This window comes from Seriola aureovittata, chromosome 15 (assembly GCF_021018895.1).
Source record: "Seriola aureovittata isolate HTS-2021-v1 ecotype China chromosome 15, ASM2101889v1, whole genome shotgun sequence".
Lineage (NCBI taxonomy): Eukaryota > Metazoa > Chordata > Actinopteri > Carangiformes > Carangidae > Seriola > Seriola aureovittata.
Window position 1 is genome coordinate 23,468,744 of NC_079378.1, and position 20,115 is coordinate 23,488,858.

At 41.8% G+C, this 20,115-nt stretch overlaps 1 protein-coding gene across 1 annotated transcript; it reads left to right on the forward strand.

Moving 5' to 3' along the window:
• Positions 1-352: 352 nt before the first annotated feature.
• Positions 353-20,107, forward strand: dhrs11a (dehydrogenase/reductase 11a). The gene is made up of 7 exons (XM_056396497.1): positions 353-719; positions 17,011-17,220; positions 18,018-18,112; positions 18,524-18,653; positions 18,824-18,916; positions 18,998-19,063; positions 19,160-20,107. Exons 1-7 carry the CDS (start codon positions 588-590, stop codon positions 19,199-19,201), a joined length of 768 nt encoding a protein of 255 aa, XP_056252472.1. The 5' UTR covers positions 353-587; the 3' UTR covers positions 19,202-20,107.
• Positions 20,108-20,115: the final 8 nt, after the last annotated feature.

Consider the following 20,115-nt stretch of genomic DNA (forward strand, 5'->3'; position numbering starts at 1 on the left):
TTGCTGTAAATTGTAATCCTTTTTTAGTTGCCACTTTTATTTGATGACGAAACCCTTTTAAAGCTCAAATGTGTTTGACTGCCATTTTAGCACAAAATAATCTCAGTAAAGCTTTACTTCTATAAATAACGCAGTAGCTGTCAAAACTAGCGTTTACTCGTTTACAGGTGCAGTTTCGTAACATTTTCCGACGAAAAGCTTTGATTACGGGGAACACGTGAAGGCAACATGCCAAACACTTACATGTTATTATGTTTTATTCCAGTAGGTGGCGGCAGATAACCGCTCCAAGCCCGAGGGCTCAAAAAGAGAGTGGGAGGTGAAGTGAACCAAACATTACACGCTCCGGGGCTCTTCATATTTCATCCAGAGGAGCGCATGGATCCGAGCTTACGCACACTGGTCGCCGCTGTCCTGGATGCTGCACAGATTGAGACAGGAGGTTGTAGCTGCCGCATCCCTCCATTTAAATAAATCGCACACAATAGTGACCGCTGCAGCTGTGACAGTTTGAACTAAGCAGACCGACGCACGGCCACAGGAGCTGTTGTTTCGTGTACAGTGCCGGTGTAGACAGTGCGGTGGAGATGGAGCGGTGGAAAGGCAGAGTGGCCCTGGTGACCGGAGCCTCGGTGGGGATTGGAGCGGCTACAGCCCGGGCACTGGTCCAGCAAGGCATGAGGGTTGTCGGCTGTGCCAGGAATGTCGACAAAATAGAGGTTGGCAATTTAATTTAATGTCATTAACGGACGTGAGTTGAGTCGCTCCGACACACAGGAGAAGCTAGCAACAACAAACTAGCTAACTAACGATAACCGCTAGCTAACATTAGCTTTACAACTTCAGCTAGAAACCTTTAGCCCCCGACGTTGGGACGTTATTTGTGAAATGTGGCTAACGCAGCCGTTGTAGCTCTGTTTGTTGAAATTAACAAGTCAGGCATTAAAGATGAAACGCCTCATTATTCCTAATAATATAAGGATGACATGTATTACTAATATTTTATCTAAAATAACCAGACTGTTTAAACAATGGCATCATGAGATGTATAAACTACAGTTAAATCACGACAAGATAGTGTTATCCACTTTCCATGTGAATATTACAGGGATGTTATTTTACCTGGTTTTATTATATTCAACAATGACAAGATATGTGATGACACACAGTTCCTCCCACAAAATGAGGCAGTAATGATTCTCCTACACACACACACACACACACACCCCTCTAATCTGCAATAATCTCTATTATTAATCCTTGCTGCAAAAAAAAAAACACTTTCTTTTGGTTGACCTACTGCAGTTAGGTCAGAGTTCAGGGGCGGCTGTTTACACAGCTCTAAGTTATTCAGTGTGTCTGCCAAATGACACCGGAGCAATGAAGATACCTGTTAACACCTGGCTGTTGTGTGGGCCAGTAAATAGTAGGTCAACTTGTCAACCCCTAATTCACCCATTGCCAGTGTTGGTAATACACCTGCTCAGGTAGAGTCAAGTTACCTCACCACAGCTCCCTAAGAGGAGGTGTTAGTGGATGCCCATGGGTCAGCAGAGTCAGGGTGGGACGCCGTAAATAAAGTGTTGTCTACAGTGTATAAGATCACAGCTTTCAGCCTTTCAACCAATAGACAACAAACCTACATTTCTACCTTATGTAACCAGGTGATATTTTCTGCAATAACCCAAGTCACGTAAATCTCAGTTTACAAACTGTTCGGCTGTTATACTCCTTTTTATTTTATTGTATTTTTTTCTTCACCTGTGATATTCACTTGATCTGATAAACGTATCACATTTTTTAGGTCAATTCTCAATTAGCTGTATCACAGAGGTCTTAATATATCACAGCCACTACGATAAGAAGTCTGCATATTATTTTTAAGCCCTGTTCTCCTCGTCACTCTGAAAGTATTTGGTGTCAGTCGTGACTATGGGTGAACTTCATGCAAATTTTTTAGCCACATTTTGAACATGTTAAGTTGTTGTAACTCAACTTTTGTGACACACACACACACTCTGACACAAAGACTTTAATTGAGTATAACTTGAAGGTAGATACCTCCTCCAGGGCAGATGTCAGTGGCCCCACCCCATTAGCTGTTGTCTAACCATAAGCCATAAGGCACTGACTGCACCTTGCTTATCTTGTCAGCCAATAATTAAGCCTCACTCTCCTCACTCCACAGTTGTCCTAGCTTCTAGCACTGGGCTGCAGAATGTCTACTACAGCTATGTTTAGCCCCCTTTTATGCAACTAATGTGTTTTTCATAAAGCAGAGTAGTGGAGCTTCACATGCCTCAGGTTGTTAACAACTCTGTCATATTTTAAAATTCAGTTATTGTAGTGTAGAGTGTTGCCTAAGTACATTCACATGTGTACAAGTCACACTACTGTGAATAGTACAACACGTGATATTTTATGGTAGCAGTCACATAAATGATGTCTTTTTTCCAACATTTAGCTTCCCACCCCACTAATGTACTTAGCCGTTATTCATTAGAGGAATTCTTATTAGTTTTATACAGTTTTTAAAATTGATATGAAGTGAATTGTAAGTAGTAATTGTAACCAACTCGGAACCGGGAAAGAGGTTTAGCTGAAGAGATGAATAAGGTGCAGTACGTTTTACTGTGGTTCACTGTTGATGTTAAGAGCTGTGGCAAAAGCAATTGCCTTCTGGTTCTTAATATCAGTGTGATACCATGTTATGTTAAACTTTATGACCTGCAACATATCTGTGTCAAGCTGTTTACAAAAGTAAGGAATGGGGTTTAGTAAGTTAAATTCCTCATCTCAACCTTTTCTCCCTATAGTGTGCTATTCACTATTATTGATTCATCATTATGAGTTAATCTGATCGTAATTTTTATTTCAGTTAGTCTCTGAAATGTCAAATAATTGTGAAAATGCCCATCACAACATCTTGTTTAGTCAGAGAACCTCAAACCAGAAAAAAGCCAACATTTTTTTGGCTCTTTTTAAACTGAAGAAGGACTGAAACAATTAGTCGTTTGTTGATATAGTTGCTGATTATTTTTATGTCAATCAGCTAATTGATTAAACAACTAATTGTTTTAACTCCATAATAGTACTGTGGCTTTTAGACTCATTTCTACTGTTGCAGTTTACAGTTTGCATTGACATAGCTGGAATAACAATAACAGAGTGAAACTTGAAAAGAGACTAGGAGCAACATCTGTTTCAGGAATCCTGCTGACGATGGTATTATAAAAACATAGACAGGCGTGTGTGTTATTTCAAAGTTCAGCTGCTTTTTTTTCCTAGTGATTTAAAAAATATATTTTTTCCGTATTTCATTTAGGTCTTGTTTTTCTAATGCAAGTATTTTCCCCCACCTTAATTATACACGCACGCACGCACACACACACACAAAGACACACATACATACATACATACATACATACACACATACATACATACACACACACACACACACACACACACGCTCATACATGCACACAGTGGGTGTGAATTGCACAATAGATAGCCTCCCTCCATTCATACTCTGGTCACATGATCCTTCCTGTCAATAGTTAACTGCTGCAGCTCGTTTCAGCCCTTGTCTGTGACTTGTGCAAGACTAAAACAAGGTCATAACATGTAAATTCTTAATAGAGCTTTTACATACAAATGTCAGTCAGCATTAAAGAGCTGACCACATCACAGCCGGAGCAATCTTACCTGCTCTTTATGATGGTTTACAGCACGTGAAACCAAAGCTTAGATTCAGCCAAGTGTTTGGTCAAACTACAGATAGAGATCAGGTTGTATGTAGTGACAGGTTTCCATCTCTTCTTTTCTATGACAGATTTCGTCACTTAGAGAGATGTCTGTGCGAGTTGAGGGACAAAGCCAGTATTGTGCTCTCTCTGCTGTGTAAACTGGGTTCTTGCTGTAGTTGTGCCAAACCTGGCATGCTGCTAGTGGGGGATGCAAATGTCCATCACTAAGTAATTGTTCTTGACTTCCCTTTTGGTGTTTATTTTTTACTTTGGGGGGGGGGGGGGGGGGGTACAGTTTTTATGGTCAGTTTTTCCAACAGCGATGTTCTCACCTCTTAGTTGACCAGATAAAACGGCGATGAAAAGGAGCCATGTATTCAGATGTTACAGGTTTCTGTTTTTCTCTGTAAATAAAACCCACAGAGCGAGGGGAGCGGAGAGTAGTGGCAGCAGTATTGTTTTGTTGTCTGTGACACTATGTAATAGGCAGAGGGGGAGCAGCGGCGAGCTGGGGGGGGGGCGTGTGGTCACCATGGGCTCTGTGCAGGAATGGAGATGGCAAGGCTGCATCCAAGTAGCAGCAACAGACACAGCACAGCTTCTCATTAACTCTTGTGAAACCCTCCTGAACCAGAGGGAAGAAGCTTTTATTTAGCTGGGAGAAAATCTGTTCACGGTGCACACAATGTGTTTATTCTTCGAGGTTAGAAAAAGGTTAAAAGTGGCCTCTGAGCTCGGGACAGTGCGGTCCATAAACTGTGCCATTGAGAGCCATATGTATCCACGTGATCAGTACAAGCACTGCAGCATCTAAGTGGTGAGAAGGTGGCGAGGAGGGATATAATCAAACAGAAGGAGCATCTAGAAAACCCTATCTGCATGTCGTGAGATTGCTGCCATATCAGAAGGATTTAAAGTCTGAGCTGATGTCGGACTGTGAGGAAGAAGAGGACATGTTGTTACTGACTGAATAAGGCTTCTTTTTTTTTCGAAGGCGCGCTGGCCCGCAGAGCCCGTATCTGTGGGTTTGAGGTATCTGCTTACCTAGCACAATGTGATGCAGTAGTAAATATCCGGTTATGGGAGTATGAACCTCTGCTGCTGATCACCACAACTCTAATAATACTATGGCTAAATAGTGTTAGGTCACACTGAACTTGACCTCTTTGAGTCAAAATGAATTTTTGTGCCAAATTTGAAGAAGTTTCATCAAGGCGTTGCTGAGATATCGCGTCCACGAGAACAAAAATATTAGATTTAAGACTACTATTCATTTGTTTTATTTTACTACATTTGGCTGAGACTTCCCGTACTGGTAGAACACCTACCACAAAAATAGATCAAAGTGATTTTATATTTATTTGCGAAACTTGGTGAGTTGTAATGAAATGTATCTGCTGTCTGAATCTCCCATAACTAGGCTGCTAATATGAGTTGTATGAAGCTTGTAAATGTAAGATAAGAATAAGTTAAATTTTTATGTATTTGCATTATGTGCAGGTCAGGGCTGCTGTAGAGGAGATCAGTGTCAGTGCTGCTGTTGCTCTGGGGCAGGAGAGGCAGAGGTTGGGAATGGGGCGGTCTGTCACATAATCAATCAATCAATCAATCATACATCTAGAATGTATAGTTTCTGTTTTTGTCCTGATTCTTTATGTTGTTTTAAATAATTCATAACAAATGAACAAACGTGGCTTTGTTATGGACAGAAGGGAGGGCCACATCTCACTTAGTGACCCTTCACTGGTTAATAAAATCATTTGACAGTATATATACTCATAGTGAATTAGCTTTATAAACAGAAGGTAGTCTCACCTGTTTAAACTCAGGCTGAATGCAAACAGAACATAGACGTCTAGATAATAAATCTGTTTGTATTCTGAGTCCATTTCAAAGTGATAAAGTGAAACTGACATTTCCTGGGTGCTTTGAGGCTTCACACAATAGAGGCATCTGTCAAAATGCAAAGCTTTGGCTGTTGCAATTTTAGATGAGATAAATTTAGCAAACATAATTTGTGGGTTTTTAGTGCTAAACAGATCGGCATACAGAGAGCTTGAGTAGAGAGAGCAGGAGATTGGGAAGAGATTCTGCATGGGGGATGCCCAGAGAGGATAATCTATGTCAAATTATTGCATTAAAGAAAAGCAGTCTGGGTAAGAACACCGAGAATACGAGGAGCATGAGTGATAGACAGATGATTATTTATTTTATTTTATTTTTTTAATGGATTTCAGAAGTGATGTACTCGGAGATTCAGCAGAGATGTGTAAAGCTGTCCACAGTTTCTAAATTGTACCCACCAAATGCTAAATGAGTGTCTCACCCTTCGTTCAAACTGGCAGCTTCTTTCAGATGATGCCATTTGAACCCTGTGGTCATATTCAGACTTGGTCACTGCAGAGCGACATCTACCAGGCTCCTGATTGGCTGCCTGTTAATGCAGCTCTGCACAAAGCAGACGCCTCTGCACTTTTTTTAACTACCCCAAGCAACTTTTATCTGAGTGAGTAAATCCTAAAATAAAGCTCAAAGCCCTTGGCAGGTGAGCCAGAAGGTTAATTTGAGACCTTGGCTGAGCAGCTTTGATTCGCTGCCCGTTCTGAAGGAGCTAAAAGGTGCTCGGTCATGCTTCACAAGCTGAGGTGACACAACAAAACTCAGCCAGTGTCTCTGTCTACGAGTCTGAAGCTGTCTCAGCCACCTCCTGTAGGTTGTGTCTGGACAGCCCGTCTATTCACACTGAATAGATTTCACTCCAGAAAGGATTTGAAGTGGGTCAGGTCAGACAGCTTTACTCTCTTTGTCTCACATCCTCTGCCTCACTTTGTGTTTCTATCTCCTAGTTTGTGTCCTGATTCTTCTTTGTATATTTTTCTGCCTTGTTCTGCATGTCTTGTAAGTTTAGTGATGTGAAAATATACATATATATGGTTATTTAACTATTTCCCAAACCCCATTTTAGCCTATGTGCATTAAATATGGTATCTATGAACATTCCAATCACTTTTTTTTAACTGTTGTCTCAACCCGCACAGTCGCTCTTCAGCTCTCGGGCTTTTGTCTTACCCATGCAGAGAACTTTTCCACTGACTGCATGTTTTCCACTGGAGCTGTGAGCTGACAAAGACTTATACCTAACTAACAATCCATCATGTGTCCATGGATTCTGCTCCCAAGACAACCCACATTAACACAAAAACAACAAATAACAACATGTTGAATCCTCCCAGAACAGCAGTCCAGATTGGTGCAGGAAATCAGTGGCACAGGTATGCAGACATACCTGTATAAGGGTGGAGATAAAATCTTGATAATTATCACACACACAAAAATCCAACAATAACAGCAACAAACAGATGAGTAATTCATTTCAGTAAATGTATCTGTTCTGCATTGTGCAGGTGAGGGTTGATCCAATCACTTTCATCAGGGTAAAACTAGAATTACCTCTTCATGGTTGTATCCCTGCCCCGTAGTTGTTGTGTGAAGTCTTGAGTAATGGTGTTGTAAAAGTGTTGTGAGGTCAGACTGACCATGACCTTCGATCTAATCACTTCTTCCTTGAGTCCTAGTGGATGTTTGTGCCAAATTTGAAGAAGTTCTGTCATGGCGTTCCTGAGATATCGTGTCCACGAGAATAGAACGGATGAACGGACAACCTTAAAACAATATACCTCCGGCTCTTTTATTCCTCCGCTGGGAGGAATATAAAGGCACACGCAATGTTGGAAGCATAAAAGTGAATATCTGTGAGGAGAATCAAACATCTGCTTAAAACGATGAAGAGAGGTCACATAGCATCAGCATCCGATTTCTAAAGCTGGATAAATCAACCTTTCCACCGTCTGAAATGGGACCTTCCCACCGAGAGTCTCAAACTGCTACCAGCTCCATAACAAGCTGCTCATGCTTGTCTTTTATCAGTCACTTCCCCTTTATGATAAAGTATATTTTAATCAAGTGAGCATCAAGTTACTGAATCAAAAATAAATAAAATAAATCATAAATTTAGAACCATCACAAAACTTTATTTAGGACTCAGCCCTGAACTGAAAATATCACTTGAACCTCATATTGAACTCGTCCTGCGGAGATTTCTTGTAAACAAACTTCATACAGTGTTTCTCACCAAAACACACTGTGTGTATCCTTGAGGTCCCTCCTTATTAATGCTATTAAATATATATGTTGATTAAGGCTGGGACGATTATCCGACGTAATCGACGTTGTCGATTATAAAAATTATTCGACGTGGAATTTTAGTGTCGACGCGTCGTGTAAAACCACACAGGGTAAATGTTCATAGAACAAAACCGGAACTTTCTAATGGGACCGTTTATATCCATCGTCTTTGGTTTACCCGGATACAAGCGCAGCGCACGGACTGGGACAACGCGGTGACGTAATTGAAGTCACTGACTACGTGAATGATTTGAGTCTGTGTAATCTATTTGAACAACACGGCGGCGTCTACCAGCAGTATGACGGAGCGTGTGGAGCAACACGCGGCAAAAAAGGCTCGTACACGGTCCTCCAAAGTTTGGGAATACTTTAATCTTGACACCAACAGTGCGGTAGTCTGCAGACTCTGCAAAGTGCATCTGGCATATCACTCTAGCACGACAGTCATGCACGAGCACATAAAGAGGAAACACCCTGGTGCAGCGACTCAAGATGTTGGACGGGGCAAATTGTTATATTAAATGACTAACTTGAAAATAATTGCAATAAAATTACTGTTAGGTTAATAAAAAAAATAATCGTTAGATTAGTCGAATAATTGAAAAAATAATCGCTAGATTAATCGTTTAAAAAATAATCGTTTGGGACAGCCCTAATGTTGATATTGATATTAATCAACATAAGAGAATATTATAATATTTTTGGCCATATTGCTCAGCTCTGTGTAGACACAAATTTATGAAAAAAATGTAGGTGATGCTGATTAGAAACCAGTTTATTTTACCTGTAAAATTCATCTTCACCTCTTCATATTGTTTTTGTTTTGTTTTGTTTTTTCTGCAGTCATGTGCATGATAAAGTTGAGTTTGTAAAGCTGAATATGACGGTACAGTTGGTGGGAGACTGATGGATTGACGCCCCTGAAAAGAGCCAGTCAGTCACAATCAGATGTCAAGATTTGAGTTTTATTCTATTTGTCTCTTAGTATCAACTAACTCTGGTGAGGTATACCCACTCTATTCTCCGTAACTCATTAGCAAGGAGGTTTTCTCAGACCGGTATGATTGCAGTTCTGTAATACAACCAGCATTGCTGCATATGAATTTAAAAAAGCACTTAAATCACTTACATTTCTCAGCGCTCTCCATAAATTACTTAAAACTCTCAGGTCAGGAGTGTTTTTAATTACTGGATCACCTGGCTGTTGTACAGTTTAACAGTCTGATTTGTCTAGACAGCTCAGTGACCCCTATGAGTCATTCCCCCTGCTCCACCACTGTGCTGTCCTCTCTGGGCTTGTCTTTCAAGGTGTAAGGTTTACTGGCGTTGACATTCCCTCCTGGGCCTCCTGCTATGATAGGTGGGGTGCTTCCTGTCCTGTCCTGTCCTGTTGCTGGAAAACTCCTCTGTGTGTGTGTGTGTGTGTGTGTGTGTGTGTGTGTGTGTGTGTGTGTGTGTGTGTGTGTGTGAGTGTGAGTGTGAGTGTGTGTGTGAGTGAATTAGGAGGCCTGTTGTGCAAGCGAGGAAGATGTCATGTAACTGCTAAGTGCAACTGCAGCAGCAGGCCGGCACTTGTTATTGGATCTACACTTGCTGAGCACTTTTTTTTAGGAACATCTGCTCCTTCATGCAATTATCTAATCAGCCAATCACGTGACAGCAATCCAGTGTATGAAATCATGTAGATACAGGTCAGGAGCTTCAGGTAATGTTCACATCCAACATCAGAATGAAGTGAAGCTGTCATACCCAGTACAACCTTTTATTGGTTTTCCTTATTTACACTCATTATTGAGAAGACTTATACATTACACAAGTAACTCTTTACTAATCACATATGTTATAAATGTATGTAACTTTACATTCACATAGTGATATGGAATGAAATGTAAAAATAAATGCTCTGGATAACACAATGTGTACCCAGGAGAACACAAGAGAAGCACATTGATGTGTTGTCTTAGTCAGAACTCAAAATAAAATTGGACCACAATTTTCCACCCTCCATTAACCCTCTTATGATCCTAATTATAAAATAACCCACTCTTTACCCCCACCCTCCCCTCTGTCTTTTTGACACTATCCCACAAGTCCTTAGTTCTTTCAATCTATAAAATTATAATTGGATTTTGATATAATGATTATTTGTATTCTTTTCCCCCTTTAAATATTAGGAGATACAGGCATGACCATGTTGTCAGTTACTGTGTACTCCAATTTTTAGGTTATGGTCAATGTATGTGGACAAGTGAGCTTCTGTTGGCCGAGTTGATGGGTCACATGTAGAGTAATACGTAAAGTCGTATATCACATTATACTATAAGAATTAGGGCTGCACAATTAATCGAGATGTAATCAAAATCAGAATATGGTCAAGTGCAATATCCAAATCACAGGAGCTGCAGTTTATTTGTGATAAAGGTAATATGTGTCTCAACAGATCACAAACGAAGCATTGTTTCTAATAAGAATATAACCAAGGCCGAGCTTTGACAGTTGTACCATTCATAGTGTTTCACTGAAATCCAGAAAACCAGCTAAATAAATGAAAATACATGTACATATTCACATTGGTTTATATAAACATACACATATAGATCCATATTCCCTACACAGTTTTGCTGTACAATCTACAATGTGGCTCTAGTTGTGATTTCACTTTTCCCTTTGCTAGAACAAGAGCTTCTGTTGCCTCAGCCTGGAATTTATTAGTATGATGTTCCTAATAAAGTGCTCAGTGGGTGTGTATTTGTAGCTGAGAGAGCTGCGTGAGAAAGAAAGCACTTTTGTGGTGAAAGGATTTTATGAATCTACAACACAAACACAAAGACAACTTGAGTTCACCCAGTTCAATATTTCCATTTGGGGTTGGGGGCTGACGAGAAAGAATGCAAATTAGACTGTTTTGGCCTCGTCAGCAGCCAAATTGGATTTGTTGCTGGGCGTTTGTTTGATATTGGAAACATTTTATGGCGACTCTACCCTCACATGCTGAATAGACCCGGTCCAGGCTGGCCCAGTTTGAAAGGTTTTCATCTTGGACCGGGTCAGATCAACACTGTCTCCATGAGACTCTCCCATGTCTGTTTTTGTAGCTCAGGACTCAAGTGATCATAAACTTAGCATACGTTACGATGCGGCTCGTAGCCGGTGTCAGGGCCGCCCTCAGCCCCGCGCTGAGAGCAAACGGCCTGAATCAGATGCAGAAAAAACACATGACATGAGATGGAGGAGGCACGTGACTGGTTCACGAGAAGGAAGCTTCACCCTTCAGCATGTTTCAACTACAAACAGCAGAAATGAAGAGCCATTTTTAAATCATCTGACGCCCATGTGAATTTATGAATAAAGGCTGCTCTCTGTAGTTCGTCTTGCACCGAGGTATTGCAAAAATGTCATCCTCACACTGTTTTTTTTTTTCTGATTCAGAATACATATCTGCTTCTGCCTCCTCCTGCTTTTTATCACTGTGTTTGGGAAAATAACATCCAACTGCACCGGTTCCACCAGTCTGTTACACAACACCTGGCCGCCTGCTCTGTCTCTAGTCTGTCAGGATTATAAAAGCCTTCTCATTTAAGCCAAATACTGCTGCCAAACATCAGATGTCATGTACTTGTAATAATACACTGTTTTCAGTTGACTCATCACCCAGCACTATATTTGGATTTATAGTTATTTACACTTGGGGCTGATACTTGTGACATTATATCAAATTGCAGCCCGGCGTCCCAAATTGCCCCATGGTTATTCAATGCCTGGAACTCCCCAGAAAAGCCAAGGTCTGTCAATGAATGTAGTTACTAACAAGCAGCAATTATTTTTCTTATCTGCGTGTCTTGATTAGACTGTCCTGAGGGAAGTGCTGTAAAACCGCCCTGTTAAACCTTTAGACCTTTTAGTGGCAGTGTCTCTGTGTGTGAAGCAGAGATAATGGCACAACCATCCCTTATGCCCTGCTGCAATCCTATTATACAGCCTGCTGTCACCTTTGACCCCTACGATTGTGCTCAGGCGAAACTTGGAATTTACGTGTTTATTTTTTATATCACAGCAGTTCAGCTGGACAATGAGTGACAGACTGAAGCATCACACCTGGATGTGTTCCTCAGACCTTTGACATTAAGTGAAGAATGGTTTTTACTCGTGTTTTTGTGGCATGGCTTCAAACTCATGATCTTAGCTCTGGTACAGGAAGAGTTTCTTTCATTTCAGTGATTACACTTGTGAAGATAACGGCACTACATTTGTCACATGAGCCCAACAGTTTGGAAGATTGTTCCATGCAGCGGTTCTCCAGAGTAAATCATACTGAGATCTGAATCCTTATGATCAGTTTTAATGCAGTTATGCTTCAGGTTTTGTATTCTCCCTCTCTCTCCTTCTGTTTCTCTCTCTGGCTGCCAACCCTCCCTCCATCCCCCTCTTCCTCCCTCCGTCTGCACACTTTCTGTGATCACTGGACAACAGTCTCTGTAATGAGGATGGAAATGCATTATGACAGGCAAAATTGTTTTGTGTGTCACAGGTACTTAAGAGACAGGACGGGAAGGATGAAGAGGGGAGGGGCTACCGGCTGAATTATGGCTGCATTACATCTTTTCAATTTTTTTTTGTCTGGAGGCACAGCGCCCTAAAAACACAAGCCCTCTTTTGTCTGAGAAATCCTGAGTCGACCTGAGACAAATATAATTTCTCAGTTGTCTCTGCTCATGGCTGTTGCCTTGTACCATTGATCTGTCTCACCTCTTAAAGCGTGTCAGGCTGTATTCTTTATTAGCATCTTTATTTTTATCCCTCCCCCCCTTCTCCCTGAGCTGTTTTGCTGGTCCATTTGCACCAGTTCCACGTGAGTGGGTGAATGATTGAACATGGTGTGGGACAGTGATGTCCGTTGCATTGTGGACCTTATATAACAGCCCCCTGCAGGGGTTACAGGCCGTGAATGTAACCATGTGGGCATGTACACATATGTGTTAGAGGCTGCGTGGGTGTATGTACAGCCATTAGTGTAACATGTAAAGGCTTTATGACCTGTTGTAACATTATTTGCCTTTTGAATTGTAAGAGTTTTTATCTTTCAGTGTTGGTCTTATCAAGACTGTCTGGGTAATTACAAACAGTGATTTTATTTGAGTTACAGAGGTCTGTGTGTCTCTGCAGTCTTTCATAACCATGAGACCAAACCATGTGTAACTGCAAGTCAGGTGATATGAAAACAGGTTTGTGCATTTAAATCTTTTGAATTTATTATCCAAAGAGAAACAGCATGCAGATATATAATAATAATAATAAATAAGATTAGTTCACCAAATAGTGGAGAATATGAATGCTGCATTGAAAGGAAAATAGTTATATAATGTCATTAGTTGATTGCTCGGGTGTGTCCTGTGCAGCTTCAGGTTTATTTTGCATTTCCTCAAGGCTCATTTACAGCTGCTGCTGTGTGAGTCTGTCACTGAGAAATGTTTGTGGTTGTCTCACTGTCATTTTAGAGCCGTTTACAGGTGTGATGTTGAACATGCCAAAACCTAAAGATATGTGGTTCCAGTTTGGATTGTGATGAATGGATTGTGTGTGTGAACTGCATTTTCCAACTGTGCTGCTGCTGCTGCACTTTCAGACTTGTTTGTATATCTGCAGGACCAGTATGAGGGCTGGTACTGACCGCAGCAGTACAGCTGGTGCCAGAACACACACACACACACACACTCACACTCACACTCACACACTCACACTCACACTCACACACTCACAGCCTGACACTTCCTGTAGTTGGACCAGGATCACAGCCTGTTTACTCTGCTGCTCCCACTTAAGTCTTAGTAACACAACTCATTCTCTCCCTGTAACAAAAGACAGGCCTGGCTTCCTCTTTACGTTAACGTCCTCTCTGAATGAAGAAGAGCCCTCCATTAGTCTGTCTGTCTTCTCCTTCCTGCCTGAACGCCTCTCCCTCCAGGGATTCAGGCAAGTGTGAATTTAAGAGCCTCTGTGTAAAAGCAGCTCAGATACTGAGCCTGAAAGGCGATGCTGCAGTTGAACAGCACTGTGGTCACGCCTCCACAGGAAGGGAGAGCTTCACCTTTCTACAACGTGGTCATGAGTTAGTTTTAGTCCTTACAGATGAGACAAGTGTTTTAGTGTTTGAGCATTTTGACAGCTTTATTCGAGTAATGCCTCCTCTCTAGATAATCCCAGTTAAACAGCTTAGAGGAAGAGCAGGGAAATCTGCACACCAAGTGTGAGATGTGTGCATTCACTCTGTTACGTTTTGTTAGAAATAAAAAAAGCCACAGTGATCCCTCGATCCAATTTCATCCCGATTAGAAAAAGCAGGCTTCACAAGTATATATAGTTTCCATAAGGAGCCACTGCAGTGGCAGCTGTGATCAGCAGATAGACTGGAGTAGCTACAGAATGTCAGACGTTTAACAGATCATCCATAACTTTTATCCATGCTGTGACAACTTTCTGCTGCTGCTTTCTTCAGTTATATTCTGGATGAAAGTTGTCATGAAGTTCCAGGCATCAGATCACGCTGCCTCTTCTCTGACGTTAGTTTTAACACTGAGCTGTGAACATGTACGTCTTTTGTTTTTGTGATTGATTCTCTTTATTCCTTTTTTCAGTTCACTAACATTTATTAAAGACATAAAAGATTCACTCATAAAAAATATGTAAAATAAAACATAAATAAATAAAATATATAGGAGTGAAACATGCACATTCTTCAGTGTATGATACAGGCTATTAGACATCCACATTACACTTCAGACTCTTGTATGATACTTAAAGAATAGTGACGGGATCATCTCGACTTATAGCACTCAAACATGAATACATCTAGACTGTTATTAACTCTGTGGATAAGCTGCTCATGAGATGACATCTTAACCAGCTCGTCTCCATTCATTAAAACTGATTCACTCTTTTGACTTCCAATGCCTTCACACTATTCTGCTTCCTGTTATTAAGGCTGGTTTCACCCAGGAACAACTACACCTCAGAGGGCAGATTAAATACCCAACATGCATCATGCTGAATTCACACTGAGATCTGTCTCTAGTATTTTATTAATACAACTAACATTGTCTAACCAGAAATTATGCAGTACTTCACATTCATATAGCATATGAGACATTGTGCTCCGGTTTTTGTTGCATCTCCAACATTTATCATCCGTCCTGAGCCTCAACCATTTTTGATGGAGTCCAATAACTGTGAATATGTTCTTCCTATCTCTACAACGTGCTACGTCCTGCCAACAACGCAAGGCTCAGGCTTCAACTGAAGGAATTTTTAAGACAAAAGTCTGATTATGTCTTTAATGGGCCAGTTGTGTTGTGGACCTCAAAGAAATAGTTGTAAAATTCTGGGGTTTATGCAAATCTGTTAACAGCATGACTGAGCAGGGCTAGAGGGACCAATCCAACCCTCTCAGATACTTACCCTGGTAGATGTTTGATGTTTAATGCACGCCATGTTTGATTGACTTCAGTTTGCAATTCCCCACTTTACTCATTATGTTTTAGATTTTTTTTGGGGTGTGAACTTATACAGGCTAAAGTTTAGCCTGTATAAGTTTAGCCGCTAAACAATTGAATCAGTTTTGTAAAAGTGACGGAACATCCAGCTTCTGTCACTTCTGCAAACTTAACCAAGCCTAAACATCTAAACTGATTGAATGTGCCTGCTAGTGTTAAATGATCAGTTTATAATCCATTCATAAGGACATATTTGGAGCCGGACAGGTGGTGCTGTTGAAGCGATACTTGAGCTCATCTGAGCAGGTGTGTCAGACCAGTAAAGGTGGGAAGGTTTAGATCACTGAAAAGAAAAAAACACTCTCAGGCTCCATTTACCTCTGCTGAAGATATCTGGATATAACTTTGTTCATGTTTCATATCAGAGAGGATCACACCAAATATGCCAAAACAAAATGTTGTCATTGTTGCACAGTAGCTTTTGTTAATGTCAAAGGTTTAGAGGGTCAGTTTTTCCTTCGGACTCAGTAAACATTTAATCCTCTCGGCTGCACAGACACTGAACACAGGCAGAGTGTGAGACCGTCTGTGCATCGTCTCTGTCTGCCACCCGCCCCGCCCTTTATCACCCAGGCCCCTCCTGTCTGACCGGCACCCAGGATGAGACGTCAGGTGACTGGTGCAGCTGTGCTTTGGGGGGGGGGGGGTTTCTGTGTCAGTTTGTATCAAACCCCACGGTGGTGGACAGCCAGCTGACCTGGTTGGAGTGTCGCCCGCTCGTGCTGCTGCAGACTCAGCCCAGCTGTATCTGAGGACTGAGGCAGAGCTCCGTTCATCTGTGGTCATGACTTACAGTTTGGAAGATGGTGGGATTTTAATTTTGTATTATCAGGAAAAAATAACACAATCAGACTGGAGTGATTGTGGTTCCACTGGTGCAGCCCTCTGCTGATGTGGTGTTGATTTTATGGCTGCACGCTCTCACTGCTTTCTCATTGTCTGAGTCGGTAGGGTGTAGGGTGGGACTCTATCTTAATTATGCTGCTGCAGGTTAATCATTTCTAGCACTTACCCAACAGTTGGTACATTTACATGGAGCCTATTGTTCCGGTTATAACCGGTTTAAAAGCACTAACAGAATAAAAATGCTCCATATAAACATCTAATCAGAATAAACAGATTAAAATATCAATCAGGTGCAGGTAGATAGTTCAATTTAGTTGCATGTCACACAGCTATTCTATTAAATGCATCAGTCTTCAGTCAGTGACAAAATGTTTTTGTTTATTTACCTGTTTGTGGTTCTTTAACTTATTTTTTATTCCTTTCTATTTACTGTATTGTTTATTTTATTTAATTCTGGGTTTTTTTTGCTTGTGTTTGTCAGTTTTCTTTTGTCTGGCCTACATTTATTGTCACAGACTTTAGTTATCTGTGTGTATATGTGATGAGCTGGGAGATTGACTGAGTCTGTCGTAGAGATGGAGCAGAACGAAAGGGGGAGGGACACTCCGTCTTAAATACCAATAAAAAAACCTTGAAAAGAACTCAGAACTTGCATGTAAAACACTGGTCTGATTTGTGTTTTTCAGAAGCTGGCAGCAGAGTGTCAGAGCGCAGGCTACAGTGGCACACTGATCCCTTACAAGTGTGACCTGTCCAACGAGGAGGAGATCCTGTCCATGTTTTCAGCCATCAAGACGCTGCACAAGGGCGTGGACGTGTGCATCAACAATGCCGGACTGGCCCACAACGAGCCCCTGCTCAGCGGAAAGACAGAGGGCTGGAGGAACATGATCGACGTGGGTGGATCATAGACACAAAAACGTTAATGCTCGGAACTTAGACTCTGTAACAGGGACGAGGGGGAATTATCCCATCACACGTATGTTGTGTTGATTTTATGGCTGCTCTGCTCAAACAGAGGGAGGAGGAGCAGAGAGTGGAGGATTTGAGCTTGTAGAGTAAGAGCAGAAATGTTTGAATACATGGGCCTGCACACAGACACACACACACACACACACACACACACACACACACACACACACAGATCCTGGTCCCTTCCCCTCACTGAGGCAGCCTCAGTGGCTCCGAGGAGAAGCCCTGGCACAGCGGAGGCCCACTAATGAAAGCCAGCACTATTTCTCTTGTTGGGACTTTACATTCTGATTCATTGAGCTCTTGACCACTGAAGACCCCCTGCTCTTAACTCTCTGTCTCCAGAGTCCTGCATTCGTAATGCTTGTCCATCTGTTGTCATGGCAGCCTACATGAATGTGTACAGCAGTGTATTTTTAGCCTGTGTTTAATCTGCACGCTGACCTTGTTTGGTCACCTCCCTATCTTGCCACCATGTTGGTTTTAACCTGCCGTCGATGAGTGTGAGCGCAGGAGCAGATTAGAGGCCACAACCTGGACAGGAGCAGCAGGTTCAGATGATCTAACACACTGACCCAGTGAACATCAGTCAGCCCATCTGATATTGTTATCACAGGGCATCCCCTTAAATGTCATTTAACAATAGAACACAATTAGGTTCTGCTAATGATTGATAGACACATGAATGGATGAATGAAGCTGCCTGTCTCCTCCTCCCCAGGTGAATGTCTTAGCCTTGTCTATCTGCACCCGTGAGGCGTACAAATCAATGAAGGAAAGGAATGTGGACGACGGCCACATCATCAACATTAACAGGTAAGACATGAAGACAGTTTCAGAGTGAATGTATAGATTAATCTGGAAATACCTCAGCCAGTTTGTTCAAGTGATGTTAATCCAGCAGGCGTTAACTAAAGCCAATCCTCAGCCCCACCTGTCCCCTGCTGCACATGCAACAAACTGATAGTGACCTTTTCCACTGGCATCATGTGGGATTAATAATAAATCTGTTGCTGAATTTCCTGGATCTGTTCATTGATTTAAATATTTATTTTTGGACAAATAAACTTCCTGCTGTATAAATGAGACACTAGAAGCTTTAAAAATAACATGACAAGTAAATCAGAGGCTTCATTTGGACTTGAATCACAGTTCAGATAGAAAGTGCAGTTTCTATCTCATCTCCTCCTCTTCCTCCTCCTCCTCCTCCTCCTCCTCCTTCTGCAGTATGGGGGGGCACCGAATGGTGCCAAGTGCTGATGAGCATTTCTACTGTGCCACTAAATACGCGGTGACTGCTCTGACTGAGGGGATACGACAAGAACTCCGAGAAGCAAATACCCACATCAGAGCCACGGTCAGTCGAGTGTGCAGGTTCTTTGGCCTGTTTATTGGTAACACACTGGATCACATACATGAATCTATACAGTAGGCCTTTACTGTAAATAAGAGACAGTGTGTTTGTGTCTGTGCATGCACGTGACAACAGTAAACAGTACATTCGTCATGCTTCTCCCTCCTCTGCAGTGTATATCTCCTGGAATAGTGGAGACTGAGTTTGCCTTCCGGCACCACAACAGTGATCCAGAGAAAGCAGCTGCAGTGTATGAGAGTATGAAAGTAAGAGCGAACAGACGTGTTTCACAACGTGAAAACAACCCTGTGCTGCTGCTTCACTAATATCATGTCTCCACGTTTCAGTGTTTGAAAGCAGAAGACATAGCCAGTGCAGTCACATTTGTCCTCAGTGCCCCTCCTCATGTCCAGGTATCTCCTTCCTCCTCTCTCTTGCTCTCACACCATCACGTGTGGTTTGGTTTCTATATTGATCTGATTATTGATCTCCCGTGTTCTTGTCGTCAGATCGGAGACGTGCAGATGAGGCCAGTAGAGCAAGTGTCATAGCAGTGAACAGGAAGCTGCGGGAGGAGCAGACAGCAGCCATGGTGACTCCTTAGCGACCTCTGCTGGGCAAGGGAGGGGGGAGGGGGATAAAACAAATCAACTACAGCTGTTTTGGATCTGCAGGGATGTGGTCGAGGAGGGCTGGAGCCTTAAGGAGGCTGTGCGAGGAAATGAAGGGTGTGGACTTAGGAAACCACTACGAAAATACTACTGAATGAAGCAACCTGGTATTTGTGAATTATTGGGTCCAGTCCTGAGCGGGCCGACTCCAGACTACAGTAGGAGCAAATAACAAAGGAGAGAGTTGCTGCTGTGCTATGTGGTCATCTGCACGACCATCACTTCAGAGGGAAGAGTATGCCATTGATTGCACATGTTTTTCTGTTTTGTTTTTGTAGGTCATATGACATATCTTTTTTGAAATTAAATGGAAAGAGTAATTGCTGTTTATATTTTTTTTATATAAATATTTTAACTTTGGATCATAGGTAGATGTGGTCTCATACTCGCTAACCGTAGACAAAACTGTCTCATACTCACTGTAACTAACCATCGACAGTCTGTCCATCCTGCCACCTGTACTCACCAGATGTTTTCACAAACACATCCAGTTACCTTTGTTTGGATCTGTCCAGTTCTCAGCCCCGTATAAGGAATCAGGAAAAGTATAAAAGAGAGATGCCACTGTCTGACAAGCACATGGGTTTCTATAATCCACCTTTTTGCCTGTGTAATTTCAGTTCTTCTGCACTTTTGATTCATTTCTGGGGAGTTATAAGACGGAAACACTGGCAACTCATGTAGGCGAGGAAACTAACTCAGTGCACATGTGTAAACTAGAAGTGTGTACCTTTCAGTGGAGATTTCTCATTAAATTAATAAATAAAAACCATTGCCCAAAAGTGAGTTGTTGT